This window comes from Periplaneta americana, chromosome 9 (genome assembly GCF_040183065.1).
Source record: "Periplaneta americana isolate PAMFEO1 chromosome 9, P.americana_PAMFEO1_priV1, whole genome shotgun sequence".
Taxonomy (NCBI): domain Eukaryota; kingdom Metazoa; phylum Arthropoda; class Insecta; order Blattodea; family Blattidae; genus Periplaneta; species Periplaneta americana.
The window spans coordinates 127,799,092-127,820,318 of NC_091125.1; the positions used below are offsets into that span (position 1 = coordinate 127,799,092).

The 21,227-nt window shown below is 32.8% G+C and overlaps 1 protein-coding gene across 3 annotated transcripts in view; it reads right to left on the reverse strand.

The window, feature by feature from the left end:
• The window catches only part of LOC138706473 (splicing factor 3A subunit 2-like), a 128,688-nt gene extending 110,174 nt beyond the window's left edge, over positions 1-18,514 (reverse strand). The window contains exons 1-2 of one of the 3 annotated variants that reach the window (XR_011334006.1): positions 16,822-18,514; positions 5,806-6,404 (exon numbers count right to left, since the gene is read on the reverse strand). Coding sequence is in view for 1 of the 3 variants with exons in the window: in XM_069835805.1 (XP_069691906.1) it covers positions 5,806-6,292 (487 nt within the window). In the remaining 2 variants the exon portion in view is untranslated. Of the gene's footprint in view, positions 1-5,805; positions 6,405-10,005; positions 10,099-16,453; positions 16,473-16,821 lie in introns of those variants that run through there. The other 2 variants (XR_011334008.1, XM_069835805.1) reach the window with 2 other exon arrangements.
• Between the last annotated feature and the right edge of the window lie 2,713 nt (positions 18,515-21,227).

Here is a 21,227-nt window from a genome sequence, read left to right on the forward strand (position 1 = left end):
GATTGCGGAAATATACCATTTCCAGTTTAAACCCCGGATTTTTATGCTCGTTTAGCGTAGGTTGAAACATAGTTATTTAATGCACATTGTTTTAGATAATATCATTGCTCGAGAGTTTCCCAAGTTGCATACATTTAGGGATTTTTATATAAAATTGTTGCAAACTATCCTATTCGAGCCTAAAAATCCGAGCTCTAGTTATTACTTAGTTCAAGGAATACTATACTGTTATTTAAGGATCCGTAGGAAGTCCTTTGCATGCCCATTTAATTGATGACGCATCTTCAGGAACATTGTCTTAAGTAGCCCACACAGAATATTAAACTGATAACAAACATCTAATAACAACTATGCAGGCTCTATATAGTCATTATAATCAAGATAATGAAATGTTGTTTCTTGTGATTCTGTAGTAACAACTGTTGTAGGTAATTCCGAAATAGCACTTTCACTAGACACTGCTAAGATTTCAGTATTCTTATTTTCATTTAGTTCGGTAGTTAATGTTGTAGGCATTTCTGTAGATGAGTATGACTCTTCAATAAGTGATTCTGTTACTGTCGTTATCGATGAGGGAGTTAACTCTGCAGTTAAAGTTGGTTCTGTCGCCGATGATAACATATCTGTAGTTGTTAATGGTTTTTCCGTTGTTTCAATTGTTGTTGGAATAGTTGTTACTGGAAATGATAGAATAGTTTCCTTTGGTGTCGATGAAGTAATTTCTTCTGTTGTCAGTGGAATATTACTTTCTGTTATTGCTGGAAAAGTTTCTACCAACAACCTTGCTGAAGTAGATTCATCTATTGTTGGTGGAGTAGTTTCTTCTGTTATAGGACCATCAGTTTCTTCTACAGCATCTACAGCAATTTCTTCTGCTGTTGTTAGAGTACTTTCTTCTGTTGTTGGTAGAGTAGTTTCTTCTGTTGTCGGTAGCTCAGTTTCTCCTATTGTACTTGGAGTAATTTCTTCTGTTGTTGGTAGAGTAGTTGCTTCTGTTGTTGGTAGAGTAGTTACTTCTGTTGTTGGTTGAGTAGTTCCCTCTGTCCTTGATGGAGTAGTTTCTTTTTTTGTCGGTAAAGTAGCTTCTTCTGTTGTCGATATAGTAGTTTCATCTGTTGTTGATAGAGCAGTTTCATCTGTTGTTGGTACAGTAATTTCCTCTGTTGTCCATGAGATAGTTTCTTCTGGTGGAATTACTTTTTCTGATGTCGTTAAAATGGCTTCTTCTCTCGTCGACGTAATAGTTTCTTCTGTTGTCGGTGTAATTTCTTCCGTTACCAGTGTATTAATTTCTTTTAATGTTGACAGAGTAGTTTCTTCTGTTGTTAATCGATGAGTTGTCTGTGAAGTAACTTTCTCTTTTGATGATTCTGTTATTCTTGATGTCGTTGATTTTGATATTTCTGTGATTGCATTCGGAATATTCACCTCGTCCACAATAGGATAAATAGGAAAATCAACATAATCGTAACAATAACAAATATCAGGATCAGGATAAGTTTGTGGAGGTGATTGATATGGGGGAGGTGGTGGCACGTATGGGTCAGGGTATTGTAGATATCCTCCCCACTGATAGTGATAACCCTGCGGTATAATACTTAAACCATAAACAAAATCAAAAGTTAAATAGATGACTAAACTGCACACAACTTTTAAGTAGCTAGATAGCATTTTCGATTTCAATTCTGCTTTAACGGTTTCATTTAATAACACATTACACTTTGACTTAAAAATAATGTCCACATTCACTAAGTTTGTTGCACTGATAGAAACATGAGAGTGTTATTCTCACACGAGAAACTCTGATATTCAAAATTAAGTATTCACCACTAATGATATGAAAGTTCTCTTCAGCTTTCTGACATGTTGTTTATAAGAAAGAATTATCTACAATGATACGTGTCAAAATACTCCACAGAAATAAAATAAAATATATACACAAAGAGAGCTCTTTTCTATACAAAATGTGTTTCAAATGTCAAGGTCACCACGAATCATATCCTGTATAACAGATCCTGAACTCCGTTATCTTCTAAGAATAAATACTTCCTTCAAGCAATTCCACGCGCTTGCAAATCTTAATACAATGTCGTTCTCGAATTAGGGCTCGCTTTTTTTTCCGGTACCTTCCGTATTTCACTTAGTTTTGTTACTCCTTTTCATTTACCGTACTTTTTTGGGTTCTCCCTAATTTCTGCACCACATAAAATAATTATTAATGTACGTTAATATTACACATTTTTCTATAAATATCTCATACTATATCTACAGCATATCTACAGTATGATTGTAATAAATATGATTAATCAATGTGTCATACTATTTATTCAATTCATAAAAAATTTGATTTTTTCTTGATGCTGGAGAATATCCTGTTGTAGCTTTTCGTAATCTAAGCAGGGCTTTCGACTATGATCACTTAATCATACTTTGTTTCTCTCAAAGTTTGAAAGTTATGTTATCCTTGTAATAACTTTGAACTAATTTTTATCATATTTAGCTAATATAGTGCAGTGTATTGAGAGTATAATTATTTTAATGAATATAAATGCAAATTAAAATCTAAATAAACCTGTATTGATGTTTGTATTCCTCATGGCTCCATTTTTGTCCTGGTTCTATATATTATTTTTGTTAATCGTCTACCAATATATTATTTAAATTATTATTTTCAGTAATACATGCTGATGACACTACGATTATTTTCCGTGATGAAAATTCTCATATTTTAGAGAACAGATTTAATTAATTACTTAAAATATTAATGTCTTGGTTTTATCAACAGTAATCTCACTAGAGGTTTTGATTTATTTAGAGAAAATCAAAACTCGAGTGGGATTTAATTGACTATTACACGATTAGAAGAAAGTATATAAAGATTAGAAGTAACGAAGTACTCCAATACAATAAAATATTAATTGACTTATGAAAATACAACTGTCTTCAAATGTATTATTGTACCATCTTAACATTACAAATATTAAGCTAGATGGCAGTAGTGTGTTATGACTAGCTGTTTTCTTGTTATCAGTTGCGCCAACTGTGGAATCTTCTTTGAACTCTGTGTACGGTTACTAGTCAAGAAGGCTTTGTTGATTCAGTTTCATTTTTATTAAAACAGTTGCATTCCACTTCAATTATCCGGATCCCAGTAATCAACGTCACTTGAGAGATGATTTTCAATAAATCTTAGTATATTAAACAATCTCTGGTACGTGACTATCCATAATATCATAACCTAAATAATATAAGTAAGTGTTAGAAAAGTTTTAATTAGGGATGATTAAATAAACAAGAAAAGTTTTAATTAACGATGATGAAATAAAAAATAAACATGAATAATTTTAAAAGGAACAATTATTGAATGTACAATTTTCAAATTCGAATGCTTTAGTGATTGGTTGTTCAGTTTATGTTATATTGGACGTGTGCGTAAAAGAAGTGCAACTCGTTGATGTACATGGTGTATTCAACTTATTCAGGATTTCCGAATGGTGCTCTTCATTTATTTGTAAATAGGGTTTCAGGGAAGATGCATAGCTATGACCAGTGATCTTTATTAATTCTTGCTCTTGAATGCAAATGCGAGTCATATTTGAAACTGCTGTGTATCGACTGGAGTGGTTTGTAATTTTCTTTTTTTTCACGTCCAGAACAGTGCAGTTTGAAATGTTGGCAAACAAAGAAACAAATACTAGGGTAGTGACAAAAATGAACAAATGCTAGGGAAGCGATAAAATTAAATGCTAGGGACGCGATAAAATTGTGCGATAAGCAGCCATGATTGGTTGAAAGACGTCCTTTCGTACCGTTTTATTGGTCAAAAATAGTATGACGTAGTAAAAGTATAATAGTCATAATAATATGTATTTAAATATTAATAAAACTGGTTATACTTACTTCACGGTCTCCAAAATAGAAATAAATATTCAGTACTTAAATATGAGCATCAATAATCATATAGTTAACAGGTGGTAGTGCACAAAATGTTTAGGTGTAAATTTTTATGAATGTTTAACTTGTCGTATACATTGTACTGATTTTATTAAAAAATTAACACTGTTACCAAGTTCTTGGGTTAAGACGATGTTAAAGTTAATGTTCTTCTATCCATCTACTACGCCCAAGTTGAGTCTAGATTATCTATGGTATTTTTTTTTAGGGTTCTAGTTCCACGCCGAAGAATGTTTCGTTTCACAAAAATGCGTTGTTCCTTGTATGGTTGGAATAGACTGTCATATTTTATGTAAAGAATATTTTGTTCGTTTCAATGTATTAACTGTGTATGGATTGTACTATTAGTATATTCTTAAACTTTTGGAGCTAATTTATATAAACGTAAATGACTATTTTCGCAACTCAGTTGGCACAGCAGTGGCTCGCGACGACTACGTTGCAGAGGTAAGTTCCACGGTGGTATAGGCCTACCCAAAAACCAACTTCCGAATAACATTCCGTCTGCAATTTAGTTTCTTCAACTGTCATTTACAAGACATGCGTAAATGAAATCATTTACTGTGCACTCAGAAAAGGAGACTGAACTTTCGTTTCCTGCGCCCTACAAATATGACACTTTTACGAGTACGTCCGTAAAAATCACATAATAGATTCATTTCCAGCATCACGATACTACCCTTTTGTATCTCGCTTAACAAGGAAGTAAATAATCAAACACAATATACTGTAGCTACAAAGAATGCAACTTTTACTAGATTTAATAATAATAATAATAATAATAATAATAATAATAATAATAATAATAATAATAATAATAATAATTTATTTTAGCTGGCAGAGTTAAGGCCGTAAGGCCTTCTCTTCCACTCAGTATTAATGGTTTATATCAGAAGTTTTTAACCCATGGGTCGCGACCTAAACATAAGTAGCCGTGATTTTCGCGATGAGTCACCGTAAGCTCCCTGAAAAATTTAAAAGTGACAGGGGATTTGAGGAAACCCCTATAATTGCGTGTAACGTCTATTCAGGAATTAGGGTAATGAAATTGGATAGACAAATACAATTTACTGTAAGATTTAAGTGTGTCTAATAAATGGAATGAAGTAAGCTATGAAGAACAGTCCATCCTCCAATAATAACAATAATAATAATAATAATAATAATAATAATAATAATAATAATAATAATAATAATAATAATGTATTAAAACAGATTATGCTGTTAAGAAGAGAAGTAAAGAAATTGTTTCTGAGCCACACACGATTTTAAAGAAATTGAACTGGTATACTGTATACCAGACGCTCAAAACGATAAGCCGGGGAGATTCAAAGAAATCTGGACTTTAGCAACATCTTCAGGTGGTGCAGGGCCGTCGACGAAGCATGTTCCGGCCGACCAGTGACCGCTGAAACACCACCCAATATCAGAGGCATTGAGACGGCATCATCCACCTACAGTCCAGACTTTGAACCGTCTTTCACCTCTTCGAATCAATGAAGAAATTCCTAGGAAACCAACGCTTCCGATGAAGGAGTGAAATCAGTCGTGCGCAGGTGGCTATAGGAGATTTATGAACGAGATGTACTGAATCTATTGTGACGATGGGAGAAATGTGTGGAGAGACTTGGTTCCCATGACGAAAAATAGGTAAAACCTGCAGCTTTCTTGTGCATTATTTCGTTTTGCTTACCTATTAAATACGTTGTCACAAAAAACTCGTGTGTTACTTTTCGATCCGACTATGTATTTAAAGTATCGAGGGCCGAGCGCTTTCGGATTTAATTTTCAATCTAAATCAACAGCCTGTTATTTTTACATAATGATAATAGTGATTGTCAATATACTCACTGTTACCAGGGTGAAATACTTTCTTGCACTCTCCAGGTCTGTAGAGACGTTCCCCTGGTGGACACGTTCGAAGTGGAGCATCTATCATTCCAGATGCTAGCCTATTTACTGTCTCTCCCGGAGGTCCTGGCGGAGGCATTGGTGGTCTCCCATAATAATCGCTGGGCCCACGAGGTGGCTGAAGACCTGGTCCGATGGGGGGGATCTGTGGATATTGACCCGGAGCCGGAGGACTCAGTCGTGCTCGTCGTATGTAATAATCTTCACTAATAGGTCCTGGCGGAGGTCGAAGCTCAGGTCCACTAGGAGGTATCTGCGGGTATGGTCTGGGGTCCGGACGTGTAAGTCTTGGCCGGGTGAGAAACATGTCCGAAGAGAGAAATTCTGCGTCATTTAAATTATTTGAAACGTGCGTTTTGGAATTACGAAAGTTGTCTTCCGATGAGCATGTTACAAGAAGAGTCAATAAAATGGCCAAGTAATTCATGTTTAAATAATTTATTGTATTAATAATGATTACTTCTCAGTTATGGTAATAACTATTTTTAATATAATTTAATAAATCAAAACATTTCAGCTTAGTCCACCGTGAATGCAACCTGAAACAAAACATAAAATTCATCAGTTCTAAAACCAAATATAGGGGAGAGTTGGGTAGTATCAGGCATCGGGTAATATCGGACAGTGAGTTTCTTTCATCTACCACCAAATGGTAGTACCTGAATGACATGGTTACGTTTCTGTGATGTCGCATACAGAAACGTAACCATGTTACTCAGGTACTATCATCTGTGGTAGATGAAAGAAACGCACTGTCCGATATTACCCGATGTCCGATACTACCCAACGCTCCCCTACGCCTATTTTTATAATTATGCACCTGCGTGTAAAATAAAGTGCACTTTCAGTGGGATTACAATTTTTTAGCCTGTCAAAAAGGGCCGGGAATAGTTTAGTCATAAATCAATGGGATCGAGGAATGGAGAGCGATGCTGGATTCCTCCGTGATCCTCGTCGAAAATAGTAGTATTAAAATCGGAATCCCGAAAAAAAGGGTTGATTTTAGAAAGAAAAAAAAGCCCAAAGTCAACTTCCTCCCGGGGATTCGAGTTGCTCACTATTTCATCCAACTTTCCTTCCAGAAGAACATGGCGTTTCGGAACACGTTTCTTGTCATTAAGGGGACATTATATTGAAATATTAACTTAAATAGTAACTTCCATGTTTTTAAAGATAAATTTACAAAACTTCTATTACTGTTGTATCTGGTTAATAATAACATATGTACAAAATTTCATTTCTCTATGATAAGTGGTTTGCTTTTTATTAATTCTGAATAAAATATTGTAGCCTATCGATCGCTTTATGTAAGAAGTTCCCTGCGCCACAGTTAACGTTATTTTTAACTGATATTCACTTATATGATTCTTTATATACGTACTACATTGAGACAAACATTGCTATTGGGTTTTTCTGTATAGTATATCGGTAAATTACTAGGATTTTTTTATTATTATTATTTTTACTTTTTATTCTTTTATAATAAAAAATTCTAGTAGTTCACTGATTAATTTTTATAGAAAACCCTATAGTAAGATTTGATTCCAAATATATAAGGATCCATATAAGTGAATATCAGTTAAGAATAATGTAAATTGTGGAGCAAGGGATTTTTTACATAAAGCGATACAATATTTCAATAATATATTATATTATAAGATGCAAACCACTTATCATAGGCGGATGAAATTTTGTACATTTGAAGGGTTCAGAGTCATAGTGGGCCAAGCGCCATTATTAAAAACGGAGAAAGCAAGGGTTAAAGTTAAGTGGATACCAGAGTTCAATGAAGATTGCATATCATTTAGTTTGAATGTGTATACTTTATATTACTTGCTAAATATTTCCATTGAATTACGGTAATAACTCCATTTTAACCATTGTTTTCTACTGTTTTAGTAAATGGCGTTTGGCCCACTAGGGTTTTGAACCCTTCATTTGTCATTATTAACAAGATATATCAGTAATGATCTTCATAAGTATAGTAGTTATTGATTTCACTGTTGTGAACTCCTAAAAAATATGGAACTTGGAAATTTCAGTATATAGTCCCCTTAAGAGATCCTATCTCTCTTAATTTTTTAAGAAGATGACGAACAGTTTCTCTATCTGAACAGGATTTCCAGGATACTTTCTTGAGAATCGCCTTACACTTCTCAAAGAATTCATTTTCACTTATGTATCGTACATAAAAACCCGTTCTTCAAGACTAGTCCTATATTTATGTAGTGACAATTAACAAAGAACAACAATTAACATATAATTTACATATAATGAAAGCACCTCACGAACACTTAACTCGCTAACAAAGCGTCCCTCTAACTAAAAGCGGCTACCTGCATGTGCATTATACGGTCTTGGCGCCTGGACTCTCCCAGTAAGCAACCCCGCTCAGACGGCCCGTAACACAATTAACCTCGCAATAATTATTTATTATAATTATTTTTCTCCTTATATATGATATTAGTTAGCCATAATGAAATTGTTTAGAGCCTTAGCATGATGTGAAAATTCCTCTGTTGCTAAGTTACCGATTATATTATAAACTGAATTTATGCATGACTGGTATCTTTTTTTTTTTGTAGGTTATTTTACGACGCTGTATCAACATCTCAGGTTGTTTAGCGTCTGAATGAAATGAAGGTGATAATGCAGGTGAAATGAGTCCGGGGTCCAGCACCGATAGTTACCCAGCACTTGCTCATATTGGGTTGAGGGAAAACCCCGGAAAAAACCTCAACCAGGTAACTTGCCCCGACCGGGAATCGAATCCGGGCCACCTGGTTTCGCGGCCAGACGCGCTAGTCGTTACTCCACAGGTGTGGACCTGGTATCTTAACCTATCTTTATTTCACCGTTCTTAGCAACTTAAGTAATGACTTTATAAACAGCAGTGAATTAATAGTACATTATGCAACGAGCCTATAATGATAATAATTAAGAAGCGAGTATGGATGTTTATGAAACGAGAGCAAGCGAGTTTCATAATTTTCATACGAGATTCTTAATTACCATTATAGGCGAGTTTCATACGACTTTTTATGCTCGACCATATTTCTAACTTGAAATTATTCAGATGTATACATTTTATTTGTATCTGACAAGATCGGAAGTGACCTTGTTCTAGGTCGTGAATTGTGAGATGTGCGCAGACGCGAAAGTATTGATTTTTTCCGAGGAACAATAATGTCATTGACCTTGATGTAATCCCGCTAAACTTGATATAACCTTGATTATTGAATTCGACATTGAAAAACCAGATGACAAATTGAATTTATTTGAATATTATTTACAATTAACGCTAATTATTATAGTAACCTTCAGCGACAGTATTGGATTTCCAGCCTCCGTGACTTTTCGCTAATTCTCTTTCGATTGCATATCCGAGAATAATCGATACTTGCGGTTTTATAACGGTACAAAGCTGACTTGTCATTGGCTGAACACCTGTAAGCTGAGTTGTCATTGGCTGAACACCTGTACTTTAATGAGTAGATGTACTTTAATGACATGCATTAAAGGACTGCTACCAGGTGTATAATTACTACATTTCGGCATGGTCGAGCATAAAAGTTTTTAACTCATAGCAATGAATTAAATTTTTTAAATCGCTCTATCCATGACACTAACACATTAGCAACAATAACATCCATACGTTCATTCGTTTACAACTTCTTCACAAACAACACATTACAAAGAAAAAGGGTACAATTTAAAATTAAATTTAGGTACCAATAATGGATAAAGTATTGTATAGTGCACGACAGTAAACAAATTTTATACCCTCGTGGAAATTATCACTCTCGAACGTTAAACTTTCAACTCGCGGTTAAATCTAATTTTACTCTTTTATACAATAAATTACTAGTTTGTTTCTAACCAACAAAATTATTTCACATGTGAAGTAATGAGCCATTTCTGACAGTGCTAACAGTTTGATAAACAGGACACTATGTCACTAGGATAAGATAAAATTTTATTTAGCTGTTCCTAATTATCCAAATAAAAACTGTATAGCATCAATCCTATTTATTTTAATAATTGTTTAATCTTCATTTCACTCAAGATAAATTCCTACAAGATGAACATGTTAGTGAATCCATGTATGTAATTTCCAGAATTATCAAAATCTCTACTTACGGAGTTCAGTTCCTAGAATAGCGACTTTCTCAGTTCTGATTATCAGATGCGATCTAATTCCCACGACATTCCGATCTATTCTCCTTAGTGGTACTGAAAGTAACAGGAATCATTATGTTGCAACTCACTCTACCACATCCTACACGACAGACATCCGCATCCTATTCGTAAAAATGGCTGCACTAAACAAAGAGATACATAAAACTGAAGTCCGGCAAAGTTTATTATTACTATTATTATTATTATTATTATTATTATTATTATTATTATTATTATTATTATTATTAAAGTTATTTATAATCTCTAAACATTTTCTTAAAGGGTTAGGTACAGCTTACAGCAGTAAAATTTTTGGAAATATTCAACATTTTTTTCCTCCATTACTGGATCTTGTACATACAATAATGAAAATTGGTATGTGTAAAACACTGTCCTTCTGCTATATTAAAAAAATGTTTTTACGATTTAAAAAAATTATTTATATATATTTTTTCAAAATTCAAATTGTTGGCAGTTCACTGTGCAGTGATGAAGCGTTTCCCTCATAACTCATATACTTGTTAACTTTTTCATATTGTCTCTCTTTTATTTTATTGCTGAAACTCATGTTTACAATATCGTGCTTTTCAACTACATTCCTTAATAAACATATTTTTTTTTATTTTGCATTAGAAGAAAATACTAATATTTGACCTTTTTTAAAATGAATTTATTTTTTTATCGGACAATCTATCGTAGATAGAGAAGTGATCTTGCATCATATTGTAGATATGACCTGCATAAATATGTACAAAAATGTCATCACAGAATTTTGGATAGTTTTTTAGTTATGTGGGAAACGCTTCATCACTGCACAGTGAACTGAAATTTTGAAAAAAAAAATGTAAATAATTTGTTCTAACTCGTAAAAATACTTTTTTCATATAGCAGGACAGTGTTTTACACATACTAATTTTCATTATTGTACAAGATACAGTAATGGGGAAAAAACATGTTGAATATTTCAAAAATTTTACTGCTGTAAGCTCTATCTGACCCCTTAAGGAAATCCTTAGAATAAAATGTTACTCAAAAATGTAGTATCATTAAAACACACTTATAAAACAAACAACAATACAGAGAATTAACTGCAGGCTGCAAGAAGGAAGAATGTTTATAGTTAGACAGACATTAAACACGCAAAAATGAAGTTTCGAAGATCTGGAGATATTGTACTCGTAAATAAAAATAGGCTACAGCGCCTGAGAATTCAGATGAATGAAGGACTGACATTTGCAAATAGAATTCTTTCAGCAACAACAGCAACAACAACAATAATAATAATAATAATAATAATAATAATAATAATAATAAAGATTACAGGAAGAAGTTTCAGTGATCATAAGTATCTCATATGCTGTAGGGATAATACTAATTCTCATAAAACACGTGTCAAAATTACCCTTATAGAACATGTTATGAAAATATTCCATATCATTATTATTATTATTATTATTATTATTATTATTATTATTATTATTACTACTACTACTACTACTACTACTACTACTACTACTACTACTACTACTAATACTACTACTATTATTTTTCTTCTATGTTCTCCTTCATTTACCGCTTTCTCTAGCGGGTCGTCTATGCCAAACTACTTAGGCCTATATTTTTAACAAGACTATGGAATATTTTCGTAACATGTTCTATAAGGGTAATTTTGACACGTGTTTTTATGAGAATTAGTATTATCCCTATAGCATTTCAGATAGTTATGAGCACTGAAACTTCTTTCTGTACTCTTTATAATAATAATAATAATAATAATAATAATAATAATAATAATAATAATAATAATAATAATAATAATAATATGGAATATTTTCGTAACATGTTCTATAAGGGTAATTTTGACACGTGTTTTTATGAGAATTAGTATTATCCCTATAGCATTTCAGATAGTTATGAGCACTGAAACTTCTTTCTGTACTCTTTATAATAATAATAATAATAATAATAATAATAATAATAATAATAATAATAATAATAATAATATGGAATATTTTCGTAACATGTTCTATAAGGGTAATTTTGACACGTGTTTTATGAGAATTAGTATTATCCTTACAGCATTTGAGATACTTATGATCACCGAAACTTCTTCCTGTAATCTTTATTATTATTATTATTATTATTATTATTATTATTTTATTATTATTAGTGTTATTATTATTATTATTATTATTATTATTATTATTATTATTATTGTTGTTGTTGTTGTTGCTGCTGAAAGAATTCTATTTGCAAATGTCAGTCCTTCATTCATCTGAATTCTCAGGCGCTGTAGCCTATTTTTATTTACTAGTACAATATCTCCAGATCTTCGAAACTTCAATTTTGCGTGTTTAATGTCTGTCTAACTATAAACATTCTTCCTTCTTGCAGCCTGCAGTTAATTCTCTGTATTGTTGTTTGTTTTATAAATGTGTTTTAATAATAGTACATATTTGAGTAACATTTTGTTCTAAGGATTTCCTTAAGGAAAATATTCATATATTATATTCATATGTATACCGCTCACAACAGTTAAATTTTGGAAATATTCAACATGTTTTTTCCTCCATTACTATATCTTGCACAATAATGAAAATTAGTATGTGTAAAACACTGTTCTTCTGCTATACGAAAAAAAATATTTTTACGATTTAGAAAAAATTATTTACATTTTTTTGTTTCAAAATTCAATTCACTGTGCAGTGATGAAGCGTTTAGGACATAACTCAAAAACTATCCAACATTCTATGATGATATTTTTTTTAATGTATTTATGCATGTTATATCTACAATATGATTGAAGATCACTTCTCTACCTTTGATAGATTGTCTGATAAAAAATAAATTCATTTTAAAAAATGATCAAATATCAGTATTTTCTTCTAACACAAAATAAAAAAAAAATATTTATTAAGGAATGTAGTTGAAAAAGCATGATATTGTAAACATGAGTTTCAGCAATACAGTAAAATAGAGACAACATGAAAAAGTTAACAAGTTTATGAGTTATGAGGGAAACGCTTTCTCACTGCACAGTGAACTGCCAAAATTTTGAATTTTGAATATATATATATATATATATATATATATATATATATATATATAATACATAATTTTTTTTAAATCGTAAAAACATTTTTTAATATAGTAAAAGGACAGTGTTTTACACGTACCAATTTTCATTATTGTACAAGATACAGTAATGGAGGGAAAAAATGTTGAATATTTCCAAAAATTTTACTGCTGTAAGCTGTACCTAACCCCTTAAGAACGTGTTTCGAGATTATAAACAACTTTAAATACATACATTCATATATATATATAATACACATATATATTTATTTATACCGGTACATATTATAAATAATTTATAATCTTAAAACATAATATATATGAATATAATCTCCTTTAGGTGTGAGATTATATTCATATGTATTAATTATTTTTATTATTGTTATTTTAAAGTTAATACTGATAGTGTATATGTACTCAATCTCTGTTTTTTACTTAATTATGTTTATCATTATTTTTAAGTTAATATTTTATACAGGTCTGTATTTTTCTGTATGTGATTTGATCCTGGTTGAGTGGAAAGAAGGCCTGATGGCCTTAACTCTGCCAGGGAAAATAAAACTATTATTATTATTATTATTATTATTATTATTATTATTATTATTATAAGCTGCTTATTTTGCAATACTTCAACACGTTGAATTTAATATTACCAAATAGGATTTTCCTGGTTTATGTTTCCTTTAGATAAAAGAATATCAATACCGCATTTCCAGTATGTAGAAAACACAATTTTATCACGGATCACCGCATCCGTGTCTCACATGTTCTTATCAAGGTTTCAAGGTAGTAGTACACTGATTAAATAAGCAAGAGTCTGGTCTAGAACGCTGTATTGATACCCCTTGGCATCGGCGCAATCTCCAGGTAGAAAGCGAGACTCATGAATACCATTAAGTTATATTTTATCCGCAGATTCCCTCAACTGTAAGTCTAATATCAGGTAATCCCATAACGAATCCTCAGACTCATCTCACCAAAATGTGATTTCGATTTCAACAATTCCACTCGCGATAGACAATCGATTCGTTGATACAGCTTCGTTAAGTAACAAATTAAAAAACTGACATCTATATTCTATTTTATCCTTTCTAACCTATCCTACTCTACCCTACTATGCTCTAAACTATAGTACCATACCTCACCCTACTCTATCCTGTTCTATCCTAGCTTACCCTATTCTACCCTATCCTATCCTACTCTATCCTATCACATCATACCCTATCCTACACTACCCTACTCTGTTCTGAACTACAGTACCATACCTCACCCTACTATTCCTACCTTATCCTAATCTAACATATCCTACCCTACCCTACCCCCCTACTCTATTCTATCCTATCTTATCCTGTACTACCTTATCCTACTCTACTCTATCATATTCTATCCTATCCTATCCTACCTTACCTTACTCTACCCTATCCTATGCTACCTTACCCTACTCTACCCGATCCTATCCTATTCTACCTTACCCTAATCTACCCTCTCCTATCCCATCTTACCTTACCCTACTCTACCCTCTCCTGTCCTATCCTATCCTACCTTACCCTGCTCTACCCAATCTTATCCTCTCCTATCCTACCTTTCAGTACCTTGCTTAGAATATTGGTAAGGCAACAATAACCGTAAACATGTTTGAAATCGGAATTAGCATGCTCGAGATAATAACGGTTTAAGTGATGTGGGGTGTCGAAGTGTTTACAACAATGCTCCTATTGTAAATAGTGACAGTGACTAAACTGACATATTTGTGTAACAAATAATAACAATGGATGTTAAGTAGTACTTGTGCGACAGAAAAATCAAGAAAGTGGTCTGGAAAGGAAGATAAAAAGTAAATTATGATATAGGAGTGAATACACGTTCGAATATTACATCTGAACCAATATTGAAATATTACCATTCCTATACATTGTTTATAACATTGTGATAGGTATTAAAGTATTCCATATAGTTGTATAAATAAAAAAGAGCGATATTTTAATTGTGCACTAAAAAAATGGCCCATAAGAACCCATTATATTTTGGGTGTCAGAAATACCCCGCGCGACTCTTAATGTTACAAAGTTAGGCGCGACTGCTTAAGGGTTAAGAACTAAGACAAAAGAGTCGGATGTGGGTTGGATCTAGGGTGAAGGAAGTGGTTTCTTTGTTGGTTATAATTTCCAGATGGCACTGTGGTTTACTTTCCAGAGCTTAGTCGCAGCTCAGTAGACTGATTAACTCACTAAAGGGAAACATAATTTGACTCCGGGTACGCTCTGTGATGTTTTTAGTGGACAAAATGGATGTCCCAATACGGCCGGCCCGGATGGCTCAAGCGGTAGGGGCACGGCATGTCCCTATCGCTTGGTCCGAAGGGTTGTGGGTTCGAGTCCCGCCTCGGGCATGGGTGTTGTGATTGTATTAGTATAAGTAAAAAACAAAGGAACCAAAGGTAAAACAAACAGAAAACAAAAATAGATAACTTTGGAAAAACGGCCTTTGGCCGGTCGAAAAAAAAAAAAAAAAAGCACAGGAGTTTTAAAAAAAAAAAAATACTTGGAATAATTTCTAATATTTCAAATCTGTCACCACCCATTTATTCTCGTATCATAGTTTCACCGTTTCTTGCTATGTATTTAATTGAAAATGTACATAAAATAAAAATTACTTAATATAGTAAGGTAGATGTTCCTGATATGGACATGCCAAGGTTTGAGAATTTTTCTAGCCGCCATTTTGAAAAAATGTAAACCACTTTTTTCTTATTCGTTCTCAGTCTAATGGACTTTCTTAAAACAATTTCCTTTACCCATAAAAATAGCTATAATTGTCCAAAAAGTCCCAAATTCCAAAAGTCTACCTAGTGGCCATATCAGGAACATGTGCACATGATATGGCCACCCTTGTTCCATGTTCCACAAATCGTGATTTTCAGTTTGACAGCGCATTTGTGCTAAAATTAAATAATTTTGGTATAAAATGAATAAATATGACACTTAATAATGTTTCTTATAATTCAAAAGTGTAGTCAAAACAGGTTTTTCCATAAAAAAATTAAGTTGTTTTTTCTTAAAATACAAAATTTTTGCGTAATTCCAGCTATAAGGCATGTAAATTTGTCAGGTGAAAAAAATAAAAGTGAAATGAACTTGATATGGCCATGGTGCATTTGATATGGCCATATCAGAAGCAGGTAAGCTTTCACGAAAATCGTTTGATTATGAACAACTCGTAAAAGATACGCCATCAACGACAACACCAATCAACAGTACATTAAAAACTGAATTGAGTACTATGGTTTTCATGAAACAAGTCTTTGAAAAACATGCATAAAACAAAAGAGACTTACCAGAGAAAAATAAGAAGAGGTCACATGAAAACCACAAAGCAGGCAACTGACGCCATATTGCTCAACCTGACTGGATGGAAAACGGTCAAGTAACATACCAGGATGCCTTTTCACTGGATCCTGCTGCAATTTAGCGGATTTTTTGGTTAACTAACTCACAATAGGGGGGTGGCCATATCAGGAACATGACCATAACAGGAGCACCCACCTTATGTCATATTTCTTTCAAGTATTTAGTAGGCATGAAAATTTGATAGGCCTATACACAACATCTAAAATAACTACGTACTTCATAGCTAACATTCATCATTTAATTCATATCGACCTCATTATAATATGTTATAAAACTGAAAGAAAGCGAGTCTTACCTTCCTGTCATGTTTCGTCTTTCTTCGATTTACTTCCTCCAGTCCTCTTCAGGCATTTTCTTCTGGCCGTTGGAGATTTTTTCTTTCTGCAGCACTTCTTCATTGCTTTGCACGCAGAGGAATTCTGGACCAAGTTCAAATCTGCGCATCTTTGTACGACCTGCGCAACACATTTAAATTGTTTCTTCTTGTTTTTTAAAGTATTTTCATTCTTACCGGCTGTTTCTGGTGTAGGAGTGGTCAGGTTCGAATCGTCTGTTGTACGTTTCACCATAAAAGGTTTAATGCACTCTCGGTTCTTGTACCATCTACCATCACAAGGAACACCACGAGTTGGCCCGTCAATAATCCATGGCAAAGTAAGGACACCAGGTAATTCAAAAACACATGTTAACATCTGAAGAATGACTAATGTCATTACAAGTTTCATTATTTTCCAGTTGTTCACAGTGAAGGTAAAACACTTCTAAGACAACACTATTTACAATGTTGGCATTTCAACACACAAGTTTGACACTCTGCTAAATATTTTTAAGTATTATAAATATGGATCCATATATCATATATTTCATTAAATTTTCTCAACATTTAAATTCTTTATTTATAAATAAAAATTGTTTAGTTTTCTTCTGCTGGTTTCCAAACATGTATAAATATTATTTAATATAAGACTCATAATTGTACAGAAAAAATATATAAGAGTGTGATTGTCTACACAATTTCAAGAAGGTACAATTTACATTAACGTTGAAATTACACTTTTCATGAATAATTAAAAAATGTCACCACATTAACATGATGAGTAAACGTTATTGAGGTGAACAAAAAATGTTATGTTCCTCAATGTTTCTCGAAAATCTAATACTTTCTTTGTAATATTCCATATCTAAGTACTATATAATATTTCTGATAACATTATTTCACTTATTATATCTAGATATTGAAAGTTACCGAGAATTTCACTCATCACAATACTTTTATTTTGATTTAATGCAATTTATGATTATTACAGTTCTTCAAAGCAAAAAACACATGAAACAAAACTGATTATATTTTGTAATGCAACTCACAATTTGGCGTTATGTTTTCACAGTTCCTCTTTTCTCAAAGAATAATGCAAAAAGAAACAAAGATAATGCAACTGAACTACGCTCGAGCACGAGCTTCTGTAATGCCTAATGTAGCTGGAACCTAATGTATTAAATAAATAAATCTGAAATTTGAATTTTAAAAAATATATATATTTCTGTGTCCCAGAGAGCAAAGAAAATACTTCGATGAAATGAAGCAAATTTATAAACTTCTGTACCAAAGCGTTATCCTCTTAGATTTCTCTTGAACTATCACAGCATGATGTGTACAACGTTGTTCAGTAATATACTTCCACATTCACACAATTATAAACAAAACTATAATATATGTAGCTGGTTTTATACGAAATTCCGTATTAATAATTTGAGAGCGTCACACACTTCATTTGGTAATATCGAAATTTATCCCACATAAAAACCGTTTTAACGTCTTGCACTATCCGAATTGGTGATTCTAAAATTAGGTAGTGCAATTTTCTATGTCAATTGGCACTATATACACAGTTTCACGTTTACATTTTTGTATAATTTAACGATATCCTTGTATACACATCCAAAAGGATAAGGATGACCTGTAACAGTGCTTTTACCAATTATGGATGAGCGTTCCTATCCTTTGTTTGACATAAACTTATTGCCGCAAACGTACTTCCTATCAAGATTACCGCAAACATCCTTCTACTTTCCTGCAATGTCCTGTAACCTACGGTTGTCCATTTATGGGCGCTATGAGTCAAATGTGGCACATGTTATAAAATGTAAAATGTATATGGAACATGTTTGTATTTTAGTTGAGTTCATGGCATGAAATACAACATTTTTATTAATGATTCCTAGCACAAATGGGATGTGAGATGACGAGATTTAAGCAAGTTTTATTATTATTATTATTATTATTTATAAATGGCTTTTAAGGAACCCGGAGATTTATTGCCGCCATTGGTTCCTATCCTGAGCAAGATTAATCCAATCCCTACCATCATATCCCACCTCCCTCAAATTGATTTTAATATTATCCTCCCATCTACACCTTGGCCTCCCCAAACGTCTTTTTCCCTCAAGTCTTCCAACTAACACTCTATATGTACCCATACGTGTTACATGCCCTGCCCATTTCAAACGTCTTGATTTAATGTTTCTCATTATGTTAGGTGAAGAAACAATGCGTGCAGTTCTGCATTATGTGACTTTCTCCATTCTCCTGTAACTTCATCCCTCTTAGCCCCAATTATTTCCCTAAGCACCTTACTCTCCAACACCCTTAACCTCTATTCCTCTCTCAAAGTGAGAGTCCAAGCTTCACAACCATACAGAACAACCGATAATATAACTGTTTTATAAATTCTAACGTTCAGCTTTTTTGAGAACAGACTAGATGATATTATTATTATTATTATTATTATTATTATTATTATTATTATTATTATTATTATTATTATTATTCCCAAACAAAAAGTGACGAAATATTATTTGAAACCAATGAAAATCAACTGTTTTTATTGTTCTTAAACATCACAATTACAAGCAATACGATGACATTTTATAGCAATAGTCATAGTGAAGGCTGTTCAATTTAGAATATTACTGCACATGCATTGTTACGTGACCTATTTAAATCAATTAGCTCAACTCAATTACTGTGCAATGAAGCACATGCAACAATTGTATTCTGCTTATTTACTTAGCAATTATTATTTGTAAAAATATTGTGATTAATTACGACTTGTTAAATGCAGATCTACTTTCTTCAATGCTTAGCAATTAGCAAAACAGATTGACTCGAGAAATCACTTGGTCTCCTATATTTATCACTATTCAAAGAAAATGTATGTTTACACACCACGTGAAATTGCGATATTATTATTACATTAACTTAATTATAACTTTCAAGTATAAACGCTAATCAAAATCACGTACCTATTTAAATATCTGTAAAATTCAAGCAAAAGGAGATAATTAAACAAATAAAACGAACAAATTACGATAATGAAGGTAAATAAGTCAGCAAGCTGTTAATAGATGGAAACATAATCAGAAGAAAACAAATTAGAACACAAAAAGAAAGTTAACTGTGCTTTCTAGAGAGTAGGCCTATACTTCGTTCCATAATGTCTGACAGGCGACGTAAACATTGCCGACAGAGAGAGCGAGAAGAATAATTGCTATTTAATCAATGGCAGAGGTCTCATCCCACGCTTATTTTGAAGTTGGACGGTCTGCAGGGTTCTACCCCGCCCAACTTCAAAATGAGCTTGGAACGAGTCCTCTGCCATAGGTTGAATAACAATATTATAATTCTCTCCTCCTCTGCAGGCAATGTTTACGTCGCCTGTCAGATATTATGGAAATAAGTATAGTTAGAAGATATTTGAGCAAGAAAGAGACTAAAGCTATAAGATATACAAATTTGCAATAATGTTATTCAGAGTCTTTCATTTCTTAAGCGTAGAGAATACAGTGCGATCGAGAAGTCTCTCCGCAGTGCTTTTGTAGCCGAGAAACCACTAGGCAGAGAATTCAAGTGTATTTGGTAGAGAATTCAAGTGGCAGCACTGGCCGCTAAGCATGTGATGGACTGGGGGTGTGAGGTTGCCAAACCGGAATGAATGGGGTAGTTGAACTTTCTACAGGGTTGTATTCTAGGGTTACTAGAACTAATAGAGCTGCGGAGGGACTTTTCGATCGCACTGTATTAACTTACAGTCTGTGAATAAAACTCTTTTATTATTCTATTTGCTTCACTATCGTATATTAGAAACAAAAAAGTAAAATGACAGAAATTATTAATTCATAGTCGTTAAATATAAAGTTTCATATCGAGGGAAACATACCAGAAGGGTGTATCAACAAATGCAGCGTTATTGAAATATTTTAATTGAATCTATTTATGTTTGAAAACTATCGTTTGAGAATTACAATGAGCATGAGAAAGAATCAAAGAAAGTACCTTGTTATGTAGACAAGGATAGCAGAAATTATTCTATATTTAAATGGATCTAATGTAAAGTTTCAGTTTTGTTGTCCACCCTTCTGGCATGATGTCCTCGATATCGTTCAAAATGTCTCATATCTTCATTAAATTATTCGAAGAAGGAAAAAATATAGATAACATTTCACAGAACTCTGTCAAATTTATTCACGTCAAATTTTAAGGAAATTATAAACCGCATAGGTTCTCAAACTCGTGTGTTATTCTTACGAAAATCTGACTCGCATGAAGAACTTTCCATCACGACAATTTGTACAATCCTGTTATACAATGTACAAGAAAATAGTGTGCTGCGTTCATGGCACCAAACACGTAATTTTCAATCG